This window comes from Temnothorax curvispinosus, unplaced genomic scaffold (genome assembly GCF_003070985.1).
Source record: "Temnothorax curvispinosus isolate PA1 unplaced genomic scaffold, ASM307098v1 QBEX01009828.1, whole genome shotgun sequence".
In the NCBI taxonomy this organism is placed as follows: Eukaryota; Metazoa; Arthropoda; class Insecta; order Hymenoptera; family Formicidae; genus Temnothorax; species Temnothorax curvispinosus.
Window position 1 is genome coordinate 358,684 of NW_020219608.1, and position 18,811 is coordinate 377,494.

The window sequence follows — 18,811 nt, forward strand, 5'->3', positions numbered from 1 at the left end:
GGTAAGTAGATATATCAGCGAAGAACAATCATATGTTATCGCAATCTCTTCAGCCAATGAGAATTTTACAGAAGAAAAATGAAACGGTGTATGTGAATTTGTTTATATATATTCTGTATTCTTAGTGAGTAACATATCTGATAATAATTATACCACTTGTGTAAAATTTACAGAAGTCTTATCATTTATTTTTTATTCGTATATTTATAATTTATATATTACATATATATTATGTATATGTGCTCTTAATCAATTATGATATTTTCTTATATTCGTTAATGAAAGTAAATCATAATTATATAATTAAAATTGTATAAAATTTTTTGGCGCATTACAATTGAAAATTTTTGATAATACTTTCTTTATTCAGTAAACTATAATATTTCTGTAATTTTTGAGAAACTACAAGGTATTAATTTTCAGCATTGTCTAATACATATGCTATATAATTGTTTTTAATTACTTCTTTCCGTCTTCTCTCCTCTCTGCGCACTACGCTGTGTGTATTACATATGCTATAATAAATGCAGTCTTGTTACAAACGACACGATAACGAACGGATAATAATGACTCAATTAAAGCATAATCAATAACGGGTTGAAAAATGGACCCGCTCAAATTACGTTCTTTGACACAATATCCCGTTAAACGTCGCATTTTTCCACGCGCGAGCTCCGAGCCGGGTTATAATCACATAATGATGGACTTATATAATTATGATGATAAAATTTCATCACCGTGAGAATTGTCCGACAAAATCCCACCGGCAACAAGGAGATGTATGAAGATTCTCTACTCTCTCGTCGCTCCATTTTTGTCCACAATACGCCGACCCTCGTCGGCTTTAGGAATTACATTGGTTTTATTTTTCACTAACTGACAGACGGACAGACAGATGACTGGCTATTAAATGTACAACAGGTCAGTTCCAAGCTGACCCTTTCAGACTCCTGGAATTTATTTTTTTCCAATAAAGAAGTTGAAGAATTGTATAATAATAATTATACGTAATAGAATTTCTCTAGTTATAATTTTATAAGTTTTGTATAATACTCTTATATATATTGTAATAAGAATGCTTGTAATATAGGTATTGCACGATTTGGTCACCTTGTATTTGAGATGAATGGTGATTGGATGGCTACTTGGTATTATTGTCGCGTTTCTCATTGTACAGATCAATGAACAAACGGTACCGCAAATTTGACACGTCATCCGTGTCGTGTCAGGTTTACCCCTCGAGATAGCGACCACGAGGCTTTCGCCCGAATGTCAGATGCGATAAGACTTGATTGTAACGGATGAAATACACTCAATAGAAAATATTAACGTTAGTAAAAAAAAGTACGGATAAAATAATAATAATAATAATAATAATAATATAAATTTTAATATCAACAATCTTTTTCTTCTAAAATTAATAGGCAAAGTAAAATGGATAAATAATTTTCACAACATATTAAAGTTTATTTATAATTTTTTTATGAATTATAATGTCCCAGTAAATTTTTAGCGATATTTATAATAACTTTTTAGTATCAAAGTTACTAATTGCAAAATTATTTTAAAAACGTTTATTTAAGTTTAAAAAATATATAAGAAAAGATCGTACATATTAAAGTTACTAAGGTGGCAGGAAGAAACCTAAATTTTCGAAGTTAATTCCTTATGCATACAGACATAATACTTTTCGATTATCGCTAATAATTCCATTTCCTTTTTCTACGATATGTATGTACTTCTGTCGTCCATACTAACTGAAACGAATTGTTTCTTCTTGCCGGTCGTGTCTATTATTGGGAACGTGATTCGCGAGGAGATGAGATGATGTTGATACAGATGTTGCATATCGAGTTGCCGCCACAGAGACACACGATATAGATCTCCATGGAATGTTTCGCGACGGAGCTGTGCGCATTATTCTCTCTCACAACAGCCAGACATTATTGTCCTCTGTGGAAAAGACTGTTCTGCTAGAGAGAAAAATAAAATAACTGTAGAAAGAGTATTGGGGGCCAAATTCACTTTAGATCCTTTCTATATATAGAAGCTATATAAGATATAAGTTTTATTTTGTTTTATTTTATTATATTTTGAAAAATATAAGTTTTTACAGTAACAGTGAAATTATATATAATGCGGAAAATTGTTGTGATTTTTATTTTCAATTTTCAGCAAAAAAAATAATTTTCTTTTAGTTATATATATATATTCCCTCTATTATTATATAAATTGTTACATAAATATATATTATATGAATTTTATTATTATTTTCCCTGCAATATTATTATATTATTATATACATTTTTGCGCGTGCTACAGTAATATCTAGTTCAACCACTTATAGTATCTGTAATGGCAAGACGTGATAGTCTCCTCTTCAGGAGAGGAATGAAGTTTAACGCGTGCTCAATCGAACTCGCATCGAGATTTGACCCCGTGATATCGCTCAGGGGGTTAATAGGCGTGCAACGTGCAACGTTAGCTGAAATGCACCATCCTCGGAAATCGGCCTACGCCTTCGTTCCATCTAACCGCTTTAATGATGCATCCCTGACGCGGTTGCACGTATATATAGACGTAGACCGCGTCACACATACGCACGCGGGAATGATATGTACTTAGCTAAATGTCGACGTCTCTGAAAGGCCTTTCGCAAAATTAGGTCGCGAGGTGTACGAGAAGGCGGTGCGCGGGCCTACGGCGCGAATCAGGTCATCGTTCTATATATCGATTCGATTCGATTGGAACGATTTTGAAGAGCCTTCGCGAAAATATAAGTGATGTTATTGAATAATAAAACTAATCCGATGTCGCGATTGAGAATTAAATTTATGCTGGTTGATTTAAGAATGCAAAGAATGTTAAAAATGTTACATGCGCGTGTAATCAGATATTTACACGTACACATATACATATAAACAATATGTTACAAAATAATCTCGTGAAATCCGTGTCACGAAAAACAAACGAAAATAAATAACAAATAATCAGAACCATAAATCAACATCAATCCAACTCCTAAATGTGATATAACAGAAAAAAAACTATAAATCACTTATGATACGTAGCATGCTTCTTGGCAGTTTCTGAATTATTTCTAATGTTTTTGAAAGAAGAATCTTATAGAAAAAAAAAGAAAGATTTTTAAAAAAGATTCTTTTAATAAAATTGATAATATTAATCAAATACTAAAAATAAAATAAGACTTTAATGCTAAATAATTCTTCACGAAAATAATAAATCTCTTAATGGAAAAAATCAAAAATAAATCTCTTGATAGAATTGTAATATCTTAATAAGTTATAAGTTTGATGGATAATGACGAAAATTTTTATGGAATATTTTGATAAGTTAAAAACAAATATATACAAAATATGTAAAGTAGATTTTTAATTTTGATATAAGATTGATATAAATTGGCCGTCATCGATAAAAAGCAATTTTCGCCAATGTTGTTCTAGACTCCTCCCATAAAATTGAAGTTCACGTAGACACAATCACGTTAAGCTGTCGATACTTCACGGTCGATTCGCCTGCCAATAAGCTTTTCATTTAGCCGCCACGCTTTTATCATCGATAGACACACATTATGGCGTACCTTCGCGCAAGTCGTAAAATAGAAAATGGAAAAGATCGGAACCTCTCTCGTGAACGTCCGGAATGATGAATCGTACAAAGCGGCAGCTGATCCAGCACTGTTCATTTTGCGGAACGAGATACCATAATCCGGCAAAGCCACCCGGGTGCATTACCCCATACAATTCTTCGGGATAAAAAAGCGTCTAATCTCCCGAGGTAAGTTCGGCTCGCCTCTTTTTATTTATTTTTTTTTTTTTTTAGAAATTGATAAGAAATACACGTGAGATATTCAGGTAATTGGGAGATATTAATTGGAAATTTAAACATTTCAATATTGGAAGTATTTCTGTTAATTAGCAAAATTATAATATCTGTTATTAAATATCACTTATTTACGGAAGTATGTCCTGACGTAGGATATGACATCACTAAAATTTGTTGTTGATTGTCTTTGTAATTACCTCAATTTTATCATTAAGTAAAAATATAAGCCTATGTAGAGATCGATGTATTGTGTGTTTCGAAAAAATAGATGTGTGTAAGTAGATCGCTTCTGTCACTGATATTGATTGATTTTCTTTCATCGTCCTCTATGCTATAACTATCAAGACCGTTGATATATTAGGTACCCAACAAAAAATTGGTGGACCCTTCGTCAATGAGGTAAGCGCGTAATATCGGGGGTTGGATGCGATTACCTCCTACGCACTATATCTAACTTAGAGAGCACCATTTTTCAGATCTTGTTGGAAATTGATTAAGATTTATTTGACTTATTCCAAATTCAAGATTTGGTATCAATTTTGTTTCAACGAGAATGTCGAAGCCTGTATAATTTTATAGAATAATATAGCATAATTTTGTAAGTTTTTATTATATAAAATATAAACTGTTAAAAGTTTTTTGTCAAATAATTCTAATAATTTTAATATCATATTTAATTCTTTCATTCATATATTAATACTTTATTGTTTTCGAGCAATCAATAAACGGAAAATTTTTCATAAACTTGAGGTCCGGGGAAAAAAACGGAATTGATCTTTCCTAAATAAAAATGTCGAGACTTTTATAATTTCTATTATAGATTAGGATAAGAATGGACTTTATTTGAGTCCAGTTAAAGAATAAAATCGGATCAAAAATTTTCAAGATAGAGAGAAACTTTTCAATTTTCAGGGAAATTGAAAGACCCTTTTAATAACTCTTCCTTGCCCTAATTAAAATAAGAAACCTGAGACATTTCTATATGCTTGATAATTTAGTATCGGATGGATGGAACGGACTGATTATTTATTTCTACTTATTTCCAGTCTTTAATTTGCAAAGTCGTTCGCGAAAGGTTCGATACTATGAATGAATCGGAATGAAACTAGACTAACGAGTAACGCGGCATGGCGAGAAGGGCAGACTCGATCTCTCGACCCAGCAGCAGGCTGAGGTAGGTCAGTGAACGCGACTGCAGCAGCCAGCCAGTCAGCCAGCTCCAACGGGAACACCCTCCCGTCCGGGGTAGCACCCTCTCGCCCGCGACTTGTTCGCTCAATATCTGGTGAATGCGTTGCAGAGGTGAGAGGAAACCGAATTGGAAAGAGAAAGAGAGAGAGGGGGGGTGGGGCAACCCTTCCAGGGGAACCGATAGGTAAACTGCAGACAGAAGAAGAAGGGGTGATAGTTTACGTTACAGTCACGAGGATTCGCAGAGGAATCTCCCGCACTTCTGTCTATCTGGTATTCGTACGTCTATTCGAAATATATTAATCACATATCTATTAATCTGATCAGTCGCGCGAAAATAGAACAGGGACTGTTGTTCGATTGTGTGAATGAAGGCACTTTGCATCACAATTATGGCCCTTAATGAGATTTAGTAATTCTGAATTCGTCAACCTCTGAGAGCTTTAAAAACTATCACCAGCGCTTTCATTCGCGTGGAACTTCGCTCCAACGAACTTTTAATGGGGTTGGTAGCGAGGATACCTATAGTTGAATGTTAAAAGTGGCGAAACGAGATGAAGTTTGATCGAATTTGTAATTTTTAACGTTATGCACCTTTGTAACTGAACTTTAGATTGAAATTGTAAGATAAGAGAGAGAGAGAGAGAGAGAGAGAGAGAGAGAGAGAGAGAAAGAGAGAGAGAGAGAGAGAGAGAGAGAATCCAACGCAACATCAATTTATTTAAATGAAATCTTACAATAAGTCGAGCCTAATAAAAATAACAATCAATATATATACAGCAATAAAAATCTTATTACATTAAATATAACAAATAATAACAAAACTGATACAATTTCAAGAAATTAAATCTGATGAAATAAAAATATATTTGATGTGCGTCTTAAAATAGGATTTACTTGAAATTATAAGAAGGTATAAAAGTAATTTTTTTTATTTTAAAATTTTGAGAACGCACATATATATACATATATTTGCCATAATATGTATTATTCTAATCAGGACGTAATCTCTATAGCGTCTATAGATGGCGACATGGTTGGAATCATCTCGATTTGTGGCTCGAAACAATGTCTATCGTGATTCGCATTCGCGGCGTGTACACGCATTATATCTACGTATACATTAATTGCAATTTGCCGTAACCAGATTGCCTGTAAGCTGACAGCTGTATGGCCGTAATATTCCTCCGTAGAAGATATCATAATCCAGTAATTGATACGCGCGTTTCCGAAACTTGCTAGCAAAATAATATTTTTCCTGCAAAATGATACATAAAGTATCGATTGTGACTGCCACAGGTGTCAAATGTTTTTGATAGATTATATTTTATAAATTTTGCAAAAACAACGTCAGTTTTAGCCGCTTTTACAAACGAGAAAGAGAGAGAGGGGGAAGGAGGGAGGGAGGGCGAGAGAAAGAGAAAGAGAGAGAGAGAGAGAGAAAGAGAGAGAGAGAGAGAAGAAAGACTGTGAATAACGAAAATCCTGTGATAAAATCGTGCAATATGTTTTGAAATATTTCTCTCTTGATATCGCAATGTATTTTGATCCATTTGTATACTGCAGATATTTAAGCCTTTATTCATTTTTATATTAAAAAAAAAGTATTTGAAAGTTTTTATTGCGTATAACGAATATTTTTATTTAAAATCGAGTAACACGCTAAAAGCTATTTGCACGAAAATGTCGACAATTATAGTTGCGATTTTGGTATCCTATTTAAACTTTACTGTTTTAAAAAGAATATTAAATAGTGAAATTAATTTAATTTAATATTGACAAAAAAATAACCGGTCTTGAAAATAATTTTAACAAACTCAGCAAAGAAATGTAAATATATTTAACAAATAAACTAAATTTTTATTTGTTCGATTATTATTATTCTTGTTATTATTTATTGTTATCTGCGTAAATAATTTCGTATTCGTATCAATTATTACATTAGTTAATATAGAGAGATAATGAATTTGATGCTATTATCGACATTTCATTTGTACGAATTCGGCATTATTTAGTATAATGTTACGTGCAATTTTATTCTGTATTATTAGGTAATTTTATTTTATTATTTGTAATCAGATTTATATTACACACACAAACACGAAGAATACATATCATACGCAGTTATTCTACACGTTGTACGACGTTATCGACGCCCTCGCGCCGTGTAAAATATAATGCATGATGCATTGCTGGATGATCTATTACTAGATTATATGATCTATTACTAGACGTGTTTACTCTCTCTTGGCTCGCGAACGACGAGCAAAGACTATGCTACTCCGCGGATTACACGTCAAAATTAGAAACATGACTTCCTGACGTTATTTTCATGTGCGAAGCGATGGGACGCCGGCTTGTAAGTGAGCGATAGTGAGAAAGAGGAAAGTGGGGAAGACAGAGAGAGAGAAAGAAATCTCACGAGCTTTCAAATACCGCGTACGAGGACACGAGAGAACTGCTAGAGATGTAACATCGCACCGTGATATTAAAGGGAACGCGAAACCGATCGATTCATCTCAGCGTCTAGCAAAAAAATGCATTTTTTATTATAAAAGCAATCCACCGCGATTCTTTCTTCGCGGGCGTGCGAAACGCGCGAAGTGTACCTGCAAAAAAATCCGCAGGGACGAGAATTACTCGCCCCTTTTTTTTCTATCCGCCATCAGATAAAGCGCCACGGGAAGTGTGCAGGAATTTTTATCTTCCTTTTTTGCAGAAGCGTCTCGCTACTCTTATCTCTCGAAGCGGGGAAAATAATATCCGCAAAATCCGCCGCGACCGCGCCGGCGCGCATTTCGAATGGAATACTCCATCGGCGTCATTGCAAAATCGCGTCGATCACAATATCGAGACGACATTGATAATGTGTATAATGATATAAATATTTAATTCGCGTCGACGCTAAACGCATTTATAGATATAATCGCTTTCTAATGCGACGGATGCCGTTTATCGTTTAGCGTTTATATCATAATGACAGCTTCAATCGATACGTTATTTCGTGCGGGATATATATTCGCGGAACAAAATCTGCGGATTATACTGGCTTTCCACGGAATTTTCATTAAAGATAAATTGACTACAGATTTGTCGAGGAGTTGTGATTGAAAGCCTGCAGCTGTCATTATTTACCGAGTACTGTATACGAAGTATTTTCAGCTTGTTGCGAAATCAGATCGTAACAATTGTAAAATTGTTTGCAGCTTACCGAGAGATATTTTCAGCTATTTACGATTTAAAAAACTTAATGAGACGTTTTCCGACTCGCGCGTACTTTGGAAAGGTTATCGTTAAATTTAGTTTCGTTATAAAACGATGCTTTTAATCGTCGATTCAATGCGAAAACGAATTTCTCGTTAATCGCGTGTAGCGCGCAATTACCTTATTCATTACAAAATTTCAATATAAAGGCATTCCAACATTATTTCTTCGCAGCCTCGATTTTTTACAACACAGTTGTATTCATGAGTCTTCCGGATAAACCTAAAAATGAATTATTTAATAACAACGTTTCATTTTTTCATACGTTTTAAATATATTCTGAACAATTTTAAGAGCGATAATTTTTAAATTCTTTACATTTTTTTTATATTAACATAAAATAATCGCAAGCACATAATACATATAAATACTTCTTGTAATATTATCTGTCTAATCGTAATTAAAACTAAAAGTTCTGATCAAAGAGAGGAAGGATATTGAAATTTTTAAATGCGACGAGTAATTTTTATTATTGAACCTTTAAGCTGTCCTGCACGCATGAAAAATGATAGGAATTTATTACTGTTATAATGAAATGTGTGCACTGAAAAGGTATAACTCACTTGTCGGGAGAATTTTATTAATGCTCTTTGTGTCGTTAAAATGGCCGACGTAATGAACGTTCCGTCGTGCATTTTTGCGCTGCGTGTCATTTGCCACGAAATCCGAGCGAAATTTCTCCTCGGATCGATGATTACACGGTTGGTTTCGACGTATCAAGCGTAGCGAGAAAAAGGCGAGTGGCCGCGGGCGAAAGTAATAATCTTCGCTTTGTGCACGTCGGCTGGAACATGCATTAAGGCCTTTTGACGAGAGACGACTGATGGAAGGGAAACGCAATTGAATTCGCCACCGCTCAATTTCACCGATAATTGAGGGACACCATTCCCGCTTCGATGCTTTTCGTGCACTTTGATACAGGAGGGGCCTCCCCCTCTCACTCCTCCCAAAAATTCGCAAGATTTTCTTCGCCATTGTTTAGTATATTTATGATTTTATCTTATACTTAATTTACTTTTTATCTCATTTTATTTTCTTTGCTATTTTATTTTAACTCTCTTGTGTTTTAATTTATTTTGCTTCAAGTTTTTACTCGTCTGGTCCGTTCTTGCACTCACCGTTCTCGACGTTGAGCTCCGCCGCTGAAGCTCTGTAAGAGGGCGGTCTTCCGTAATCGCTGGCGTCGCTCGGATGCAACAGCAGCTGATGCGACGTCCTAGAGTGATGTCTGGAGCCGCTGGAGGAGCGACGCACATGGACGTTATTCAATACCGTGCTGCTGGACGCTCTACTGAGGGCCGCTCTCTGTTTGATCGCCTCTTTGTAGATCTTGCAGTACATAATGATCATCACGACACCCGGGATCCAGAAGGACACGCAGGAACTGATTACCGCGTACGGGAGGTTCACCACGAACATGCAAATCTGGAGATCGCAGAACCCGGAAACGCTTCAATCGCACGAAACGCGTAGGATAATCATGAATGTGTTCCCTCGCCCCCTCACAAATTATTATAAATCATCGAGAATGAGTTTTACAAAGTAATATATGTGAGAAACTTCTAAATAATCTTAAAGTGTAGAGAAACTTAAGAAAATTTTGCATGAATTTGCAATTCGACTTTATGAATTACATACGGTTTTATACGGTGCTATATCACTTAAAATGATCTAAATAGACCAGGAAAAATGGTTTTTGAAACCTGTTAAAAAATGGAAAAGCGGGAGATTCGACATACGATATTCATGAATGTAGGATTAAATGAATCGAGAGGATGAATAAACCGTCATTATTTTATCGTTTTTTTAATAGCCGCTTTAATAATAGTCTCTGAGTAAAATTGTAGGATCGTCGAAACTGTGATATTAAAAAGTCTAAAATAAAGCTATTAAAGTATAAAAAATTCAAAGGTATTTATACTGAAATTTCACTGTATAAGTCCAAGTGTGTTATTTCTACACGTAAACGTCTAAAAATGAAACATTTGTATGAAACTCGTTTTACATGCGTATGTGTTTTATTGCGTGTTAAATTAACACGTTTAATCGTATTAAATTAAAAGTTAATACGTTCAACCATGTTAAATAACGTTTAAAACAGCAAGAAATGTGTAAAAAGAGCTTTTCGCAGTTAAAATAACACACTTGGATTTGAAGTGTGAAGAAAATATAATCTTTATAGTTTCTTTTCTTCATTCCTTTTTCTTTTAAAAGTCCTCAGTTTTATGTCCTTCTTTCATCATTAAAGAATATGGCGTCATTAGCTGATTTATTACAACGTTGGTAACGCCAACGCTAACAAATTGCTTTTTGCCAAAGTAACATGAGGTAATTTGCGCTAATTACACGATTAATTATAGATGAAACTAGCATCCGTTTTATACATATTTTAAACACAATTATTGGCTATCTAATTGACTTTGAAAAGCCAACGTGGTATTAGCGAGATACAAATTACGATATGAAATTAATTTCGCTGTAATTAAAGGATTGATACAAACTGAAGTATTATAGTCTTTCCGTAACGACGAAGATTACGAGCTCAATCATTAATAAAATATTAATTGAAGGAAAGATAAATGCTGAAATTAATTTGATGCCACATCTGGAAATCCATTAAATCCTAGGTTGATAAGGGGTATAACATTGTAAACTACCTACATTGATAGCTGTTAAGGAAGAATTAATTATTATGAGTAAAATATTAATCGCGGTACTTAATTTTGATGTCGCCGTTGTTATGAAGACAGTATTAATATAGCTCAGTTGTAAAAATATGAGAAATTAATTTATTTTATTAAATACAACGATTAATTTGATTCTATGGTTGAAGAAGATCAATTAAATTCGAAACCAGTAATTACTACGAGGGAATTAGAACGTTGTAAGTAACTGCGATGGTTACGAAAAACGTTGCTCGTGATAAATGAGTCTTATCGCTGGCAGTTTTCCGACAGTGCTCCATCGATTAAAAATCGATAGCTCACACAAGACTGACGTGAACGTAATAGTAGATATAAATTACATCGTTTATAATATCGCAATTTGTATCTCTGCTAAACGCAACAAATTCACAGTCGAAATATCAACGATGCAATTACACATCAAAATTAATATTATTGTGGAAGATAACACTTTATATTTTCCGACAAAAATTACATGCTTTTATATTATTATTTTGTTGCTATATTCCAATAATTTTATTTATTATTTAAATAATTATTGGCATTTTTCTTGTAAGTTTTTTGTCCTTTTCTTTTTTATAAATAATTTAACATTATTTTTAATGTAAAATGTACATAATAAAATATTTACGTTGTAAACAAACGTACTGTTGCAACGAAAGCAAAATATATTTCAAGTAAAAAATTTTTCGAGAAAATTGATTATTTTTTTGTGGATATTTATCTATCTGATTGTGAATTATCTGTCTTCTAGATATAAAAGACAGTGTTACAAGTATTGATTGAGCATAGTCCGCAAACAATTGGATCGGGGAAATGACAAATAAAGTAACAACACGACATAGGGGGACAGTAGGAGTTACAAGAATATCGAAATGAGAAATCGTTTTTGATATAATTTATGAAAGAGTGAATGATAGTAGGTAGAAAACTAAACGCTTCGATAAGCGAAGCCTTCAGAAAGAGAGTCCTGAAACAATGTATTGATTCGCTTTGAGAGATTGAGTGATACTACAAAATATTATTTCAAATTTTGAGACGGTAAACACAGAACTGGTGTCCGCGCTATTTTTGATGAAGGAAGTAATATGGATTAACGTTTATACTTCCAAAACGTGTTAAATCCACGAGACATTTTCTATATAGAAATTTTGGTAGCGTATACGTACAGTATTTTTAATCCTGCAAAAGATTTGTAATAGGTACAATCTCTACTTTTAAATATTGATTTAAGACGCTTTAGAAATAAACTCTTCCATCACCTTGTTTGTCTTTTATTGAAAATATTATTAAAATATTAAATATTATATTCATGAAAGATTATATGTTTAGTTTAGTACAGTTTTCAGTAGAAAAGTAATTTTACGATTATCTGGATTAATGACTTGAAAAAATAATTAATCACAAATAGCAGATCACAAGAAAAGAAATGATGGAAAATATGGTGTCGGGATATCGAAATGAGATTAATGAACTGTGTAATTACATGAATTAACTAGTAAATTGTAATGATGATTATTGTATTAGCAAAGGGAAGATTTTATCAAATCAAATCTTTTAAATCTCGATTAATTCTTGCGTCCTTATAATTTGAAAAAACTAATTCCTAAATTGTTGAATCTTTGAATCCATATAAATTTTTAAATCGGTGTTGGCTAATCTACCTGTGGATTCTTTCGACGGAAGTCTAGATGTTGCTGCGTGGTGTACCAGCCCATGAAGATAGGTATAAAGCTAATCAGAGCCGGCAGTGTCCAAGCACTACTCAACATGGCAGTAACTGTCACAGTCCTCATAATGGCCGGGTATTCCAGCGGTCTTACTATCGCGTAATACCTGTCGACGCTGATACAACAAAGATGGAGAATACTGGCGGTGCTGAAGTAAACGTCCATCGAGTTCCACACGTCGCACATGATACTTCCTAGCAGCCATTTACCCCCGGAAAGCTCGACGGAAGCATTGAACGTCATGGCGCACACCGTCACGAGGAGATCCGCCATCGCTAAGGAGACCACGTAGCGATTGGTGGGCACTCGTAACTTCCGGTGTCTTCGGACACTGGCGATTACCAGAGCATTGCCTAACAAAGCGGTGACGATGATGCTGATCATTATGACGCCCTTAAGGGCAATTAGAATGATGTTTCTTGATTCGACAATAACGCTCAGATTGTTTGGATAAAGGGGAACACCCTCGAGGCTCGAAGAAAGATTGAGTATTGGGTAGACCTCCTCATCCGGAGGCTCACTGACTTCCATCCCAGATCGAAAATCGCAATATCATATTAAATGTTCATCTATCAATATCCATCGACAAGTTTGCCGATTTTTTATAACGTTTCTCGATCATGGCGCTACGATGGCGATTTAAGTATCTCGTTTCTAAGACGAGTTAAAGCTTTAATATTGTACACGAGAATATCACTTTCAACATTTCCAATCCAATCGTGTCTGTCCACTGTAATCCAAGAGTCTTCCAGTTATCACAATCACTTTCCATAATAATATTAAATTACCACCCATTTTAAGTGGCGATGTAATTTCGTATTTTTGTACTTTAAAGCAAATCTCTCTATAACGCTTACGTTGTTCGTGAAAGTCTTTTTTGTACTTTGTAAATTTGATCGTTCATTGTTCGTTCGATAATGTGCATTATCTGTTTTTAAAAGAAGAAATGTTATTTGATTAAAAAATAAGCTAATTTTTTTTTAAGGTTGATTTAAAATACGGAAATAATTAAATCAAAGTATGAGTTATAAAAATTACTATAAAAAGAACAATGTCATGCTTTGAAATAAGGTAATTAAACGAAATATTATAATTTAATTGGATTAATTATAATGAGAAAATATTCACATAGGTAAATCTGGTAAACAATGTCGTAAATATGTTTTGGTATACTAGGTAATTTAATTAAAATAAATGTATAAATAAAATATTGTTGAATTATATATATATATATATATATATATATATATATATAAATTCATAAGATAAAATATAAATTAAATGATGTCTTAATTATCATTGTCTTTAATTATTCTTCTTATGCATCTAAATGCATAAAAATACCGGTTAATTATCGCAATGTTACAAGGAGTAAGAAATAAGGTAATAAATCCAGCGCAGACATAATGGCGGGTTTTTTTTAACAGAAACTTTTCTTTCGTTCCCCAGTTACCAATCGTGATGGCGAACATTGAAATTACAATCGTACTGGCCGTTATGTGTGCCTCTTTTGGCCGCGAGTGTATTATCTGTAAATATATCTGACTATGTTATTAACGACCACGAAAACGTCTCATCAACGATTTCTCCATCGTTTTCTTGGAACCGCCACGTTTTATATTCATGTGATTACACATGTATATAATTTAGGGTCCTCCAACTTTTTTATAGTGATGGACTGACGAATCGAGTATTGACGGTTCAAAATACATAAATATGACACTCCGTTACTGATATATTTACTTAAAAAATAATCACGACTTTCTCATTAATCTCGCTTTTATCGATGCGTTAATGCTGATTTCGATTTAAGTAGATTATCAATCTAATTTAATACCTTTCGATTAATTTTTATTTTAATCTAACAAATTAGTGTGATTTTTCAGTTGATTAATTTTGGAATTTAATATTTAATATAAATTTGTTATATTTTTGTATCCTTTTAACTATTTCTGAAATATTTTCCCTGACTTGGATTAATATTTGATACATTAGTATTTTTCACAGACGTGCATAGAAATAAGAAAGAAAAGATACATCTTTTGAATCTCATCCTATTATAGATACATGACGACGTCTATCACAACAACTTAACTTCGCCGCAAAGTTAATGATCTACGACTAATTAGGTAATCTATCAAATTTTCGCTCAAAATTTGGAAGGCGACAGTTTCCAACTGCCGACAGTTCATTAATATTTATAACCAAAATTGACATATAGACATCGACCTATCAGCACAACTTTCCTCGCGAGAAACTTCCTCCCACAGTATCGGAAAGACAACTTGAGCGAAACTGCAGGAGATTCCCCGGGTAATTGCTGCAATTTCGGTTGCTCGATTTATCGTAATCACATGATCCTAGTTGCGGCCATATCTTGGCGATGCTGTCACGGCGCGAAACTAAATTGTTTCTAATATATCATTAATAAAATAAAAAATCAGGAAGAAACAAATACGCTAGATAATTTTTTTCTTTCCTTATATGTACATATTAAAATATTTTCTGCGATTAATAAATACGTGGTGATTGATAACTAGTGTTGTTCCCGTGAAGATTGAGTTTTTATATTCTCTATATACACGCCTCGAGATGATTAAGACACCGCATTGGCTCGAAGAGAAAAGAAAGAGTAGTGACTCATTTCAATTTTGCAAACAGCACGGAGGCGAATTTACATCTCGTTTCTGTTAGTAAAGATATTTACGTCACGGCGGTACTTTTTGAAATTTTAATAATGATACACACACAAATGTGTATAATATATGCGTACAACAGATGTAGAATACTTATGTTAAAAGTAGTTGAAATTTCGAATATAAAGTAGGAATACAAATGTACGTAATCTATTTTAATGTGGGTTTTTCAAGATGCAGCTTATGTACTACTTTTTCATTGCGCAAACTTATGAAATTTTCGGGCTCCTCGCATTAAACTTGCCTCTGACGAGAATTTAATTTGAAAATTGTGAGAAAAATATTTGCCTCTTGCTTCTACATTTATAATTCTGAATGACGCACGGATTAATGTTACAATTTTATATAATAATAAAGAAGTTTTTCTAAAATATATATACATATAAAAGAACTTTTATAAAAGATAGATATATTTGTAGAATTCTAAAAATAACAAAATTTATAATTTGAGAAATAATTATCTACAATACTATAGATCTTACACGTATATATATGTGTGTGTGTGTGTGTGTGTGTGTGAATGTTTTATTATATATAGAAATTTATTATTTAAAAATTTTTATGTATGTGATTATTAACTTTTACATATAGAGATGTTAAAGTGTCATGAAATTTCGCAATGCGAGACCCTATAATTTTAACTTTCTTAGTTGATGGGCAAATTAGGCCCCGTTTCCTTGCCGAGAGATGATATATCTCAAGTTTCACGGCAACTCTAGAGGGAGATATTTCCTTATTAAGCGTTAAATATTAATAACCATGGCTTTTGCGGATGTTCGGCCTGCTCTGGGCGATAGAAACGCGGATGGTAAGGCAACCGAGAGGGGGTCAGGGTAAGGAGAAGTTGACAGTAGAACAAGTTCAAGAGAGGCCTGGATTTACATACTGTAATATTCATAGAGATGACTCTAGCTCTAGCTAGCCCATTAGCAATTACGCGCTGTGTATATGAGTGTGTGTACACATACACAATGAAGTATCAGTGTTGCTTTTGTCATTAATAATAGAATAACTGCAAAAATTAAAGTAAATTTTGTTACCGAAAACGGATACAAAATTGAAATAAAATTTAGGAGAAGATGATAGAAAGAACAATAGAAAAGGATTATAATGATTCTCAATTTTTTATTTCATGATGTTAAATATTCTGAAATGAATAAAATTATCTTCTCATAAATAATCTCGCAAATATTTATTTTATTTTGAATATTCATAAAATTTTATTGATTTTATCTTTATTAACTTTATTAATTAATTTATTATTAATTTATTTTATCACATATTTTCTGTGTCAAAAATTAATTACTATAGAATTTGCACATATAAGCTTGATAAAAAATAATGTTGTTTTTCTCTTCTGTTTTACTTGTTGAATGTTTGAAATTTTCATTTCATTATCCAATTGAACATTCCAGACTCCTAATTTTGTATTTTATTAGAAATAACATTTTCCACACATTTGCTTTTTAATTGAAACATATTCCACCATCTATTTTTATTTCTCAAATGTTATATTCTTTATCTCTAATCGCGATTGTCATATATAATTCTCCTTGTAATATTTTCTACTCGATCTAGTCGATATACATATATAGCGGCTTTGAGTTAACCTCTCGAGTGGCGAATTGATTTCTTTGTCCTCCACGCCTGGCATCTGAGAGAACGTGGAAGCAAATAAAGTTTTGAAAGATCGACAGACACACATTCGCGCTCCGCACGTCAATGTGTCAATAGATCCCTTCTCTCTCTCTAGAAGGCTAGAAATTAAAATTTGAAAAATATCGACACATGTCGTCGACGATTCAATTGATGTGAGGGTGTTTCTCGCTCGACAATTTACGTTTTGTTTCTGTGAGAGATGTCGTCGTAAAATGTCAGATTACATAATTTTAAAATAAATTATTTTTGCGTAACAGAACTCGAAAACTGCGAACAATTTTGATAATTCTGTACTATTAATTGTCCACTATCAGATTTACAATTAATTTTATTTTTGTGAATTATATCCTTATTTCTGCATATACATTTAATTTACGGCTAGATTTTTCATGAAATTTTATTTGTTCTTTCTGTTGTAAATAATTTATATTTAGCGAGATATAATTTGTATTTTTAATTTGTATTAAAGGGATTTATTGTTTGCGAATTGCGTGCACGTGATTTAAAATTTTGAACAACATTTAGGTCAAGAGGGAAAATTTTTATTTCGTATAAATATTATAAGTCGAGTATATTCGATAAATCTGGGGATCTGAAAAAAGCCGGATATATTCATAGAGAAAATGTCAAAATTCACGGAACAGAATTTAACGTCGAGAGAGCAAAATTAATCTTCAGAGAATGAATAATGAGAATGCCGATGTGGTTTCCGGTTTACAACCAGATTAAATGACACTGAGAGCCTGTACATCAGTAATACTGTAACGCGAGGTTGTCAGTTTGAGTGCCAATTCGTCTAAACGTAAATAGGAATGACGATTGAACTGCGGCCAACGCGTTTTACGCATGCGGAGTGTTGAAGAGTTCACTCGCGACCTATCTAAAGCATATTTTTAGAAATACAGAAATACAGGACAGAAGAAAGAGTTAGAAGTTAGATATATGAAGATATTTTTGAAAAATATAAAAAGTTTAGAAAATACATTTTTACATACAATATAAAAACATGAAAATTTTTTTAAATTATAAAAGTACAAAAGTTTACTATCAAGTTGCCAATAAAATTGATATTGATAACAATAGTCAAGTATCAATAAATTAAAGATTAGTCAGTATGAAGAAAATTGACGCGTATATAAGCTAAAATTTGTTATCGTTATAATATTATCAACGTATTAATCGGATATCAATCAAAATGCCATAATACACCTCAAAAATTAGATTCAGAGGATTAAGCTTATTTCACTGCCTGTGTATAGCAAGAATTAAAATTTTCGTTAAACTGTCATAGAAGTTTGTCATGAAAGTTTCGGACGTTAATCGCTGGGATATAATTCTCTCCCCGTTAAAATCCTGAAGATTAAGTTTATCTCGATGCCTCGACGCGGTAAAAAGATCGATGAATTGGCAGCCTTGAAGAGAGGAAAAACCAACAGATCACTCGCTATTTCATCCGTCACTCCATCTATCCATTTCAAAGACGCGAAGAAATTAAAAGCGCGTCTTGATGTCTAGACGCTGCTCCAAGTAACCGCGTCCAAGGACGCTACTGGAGGCGCAAGCGCTTTTCCCTGCTTTTTAACCACCTCTGCAAAAGAGGATGGTTTGCAATAAGCCTGATAAGAGTTATCAGTGCCGATAACGAACCGATTTGTTTCATATACAGTGAACCAATTAATAAAAACCCTTTCACTTTCTCCGTTACCATTGAGAAGTCATAAAATGATTTGAATTAAATCAC

General features: G+C 33.2%; 1 protein-coding gene across 8 annotated transcripts in view; it reads right to left on the minus strand.

Moving 5' to 3' along the window:
- Window positions 1-18,811, minus strand: part of LOC112459399 (octopamine receptor beta-3R-like) — an 89,170-nt gene that overhangs the window by 12,076 nt on the left and 58,283 nt on the right. For 2 of the 8 annotated variants that reach the window (XM_025023472.1, XM_025023471.1), the window contains exons 2-3: window positions 12,650-13,445; window positions 9,420-9,726 (exon numbers count right to left, since the gene is read on the minus strand). The exons of 2 other annotated variants lie outside the window; for them this stretch is intronic. In XM_025023472.1, the coding sequence (XP_024879240.1) occupies window positions 9,420-9,726; window positions 12,650-13,246 (904 nt within the window). In that variant the 5' untranslated portion in view covers window positions 13,247-13,445. Of the gene's footprint in view, window positions 1-9,419; window positions 9,727-12,649; window positions 13,644-17,021; window positions 17,424-18,811 lie in introns of those variants that run through there. 4 more of the 8 variants (XM_025023469.1, XM_025023468.1, XM_025023470.1 and 1 more) reach the window with 3 other exon arrangements.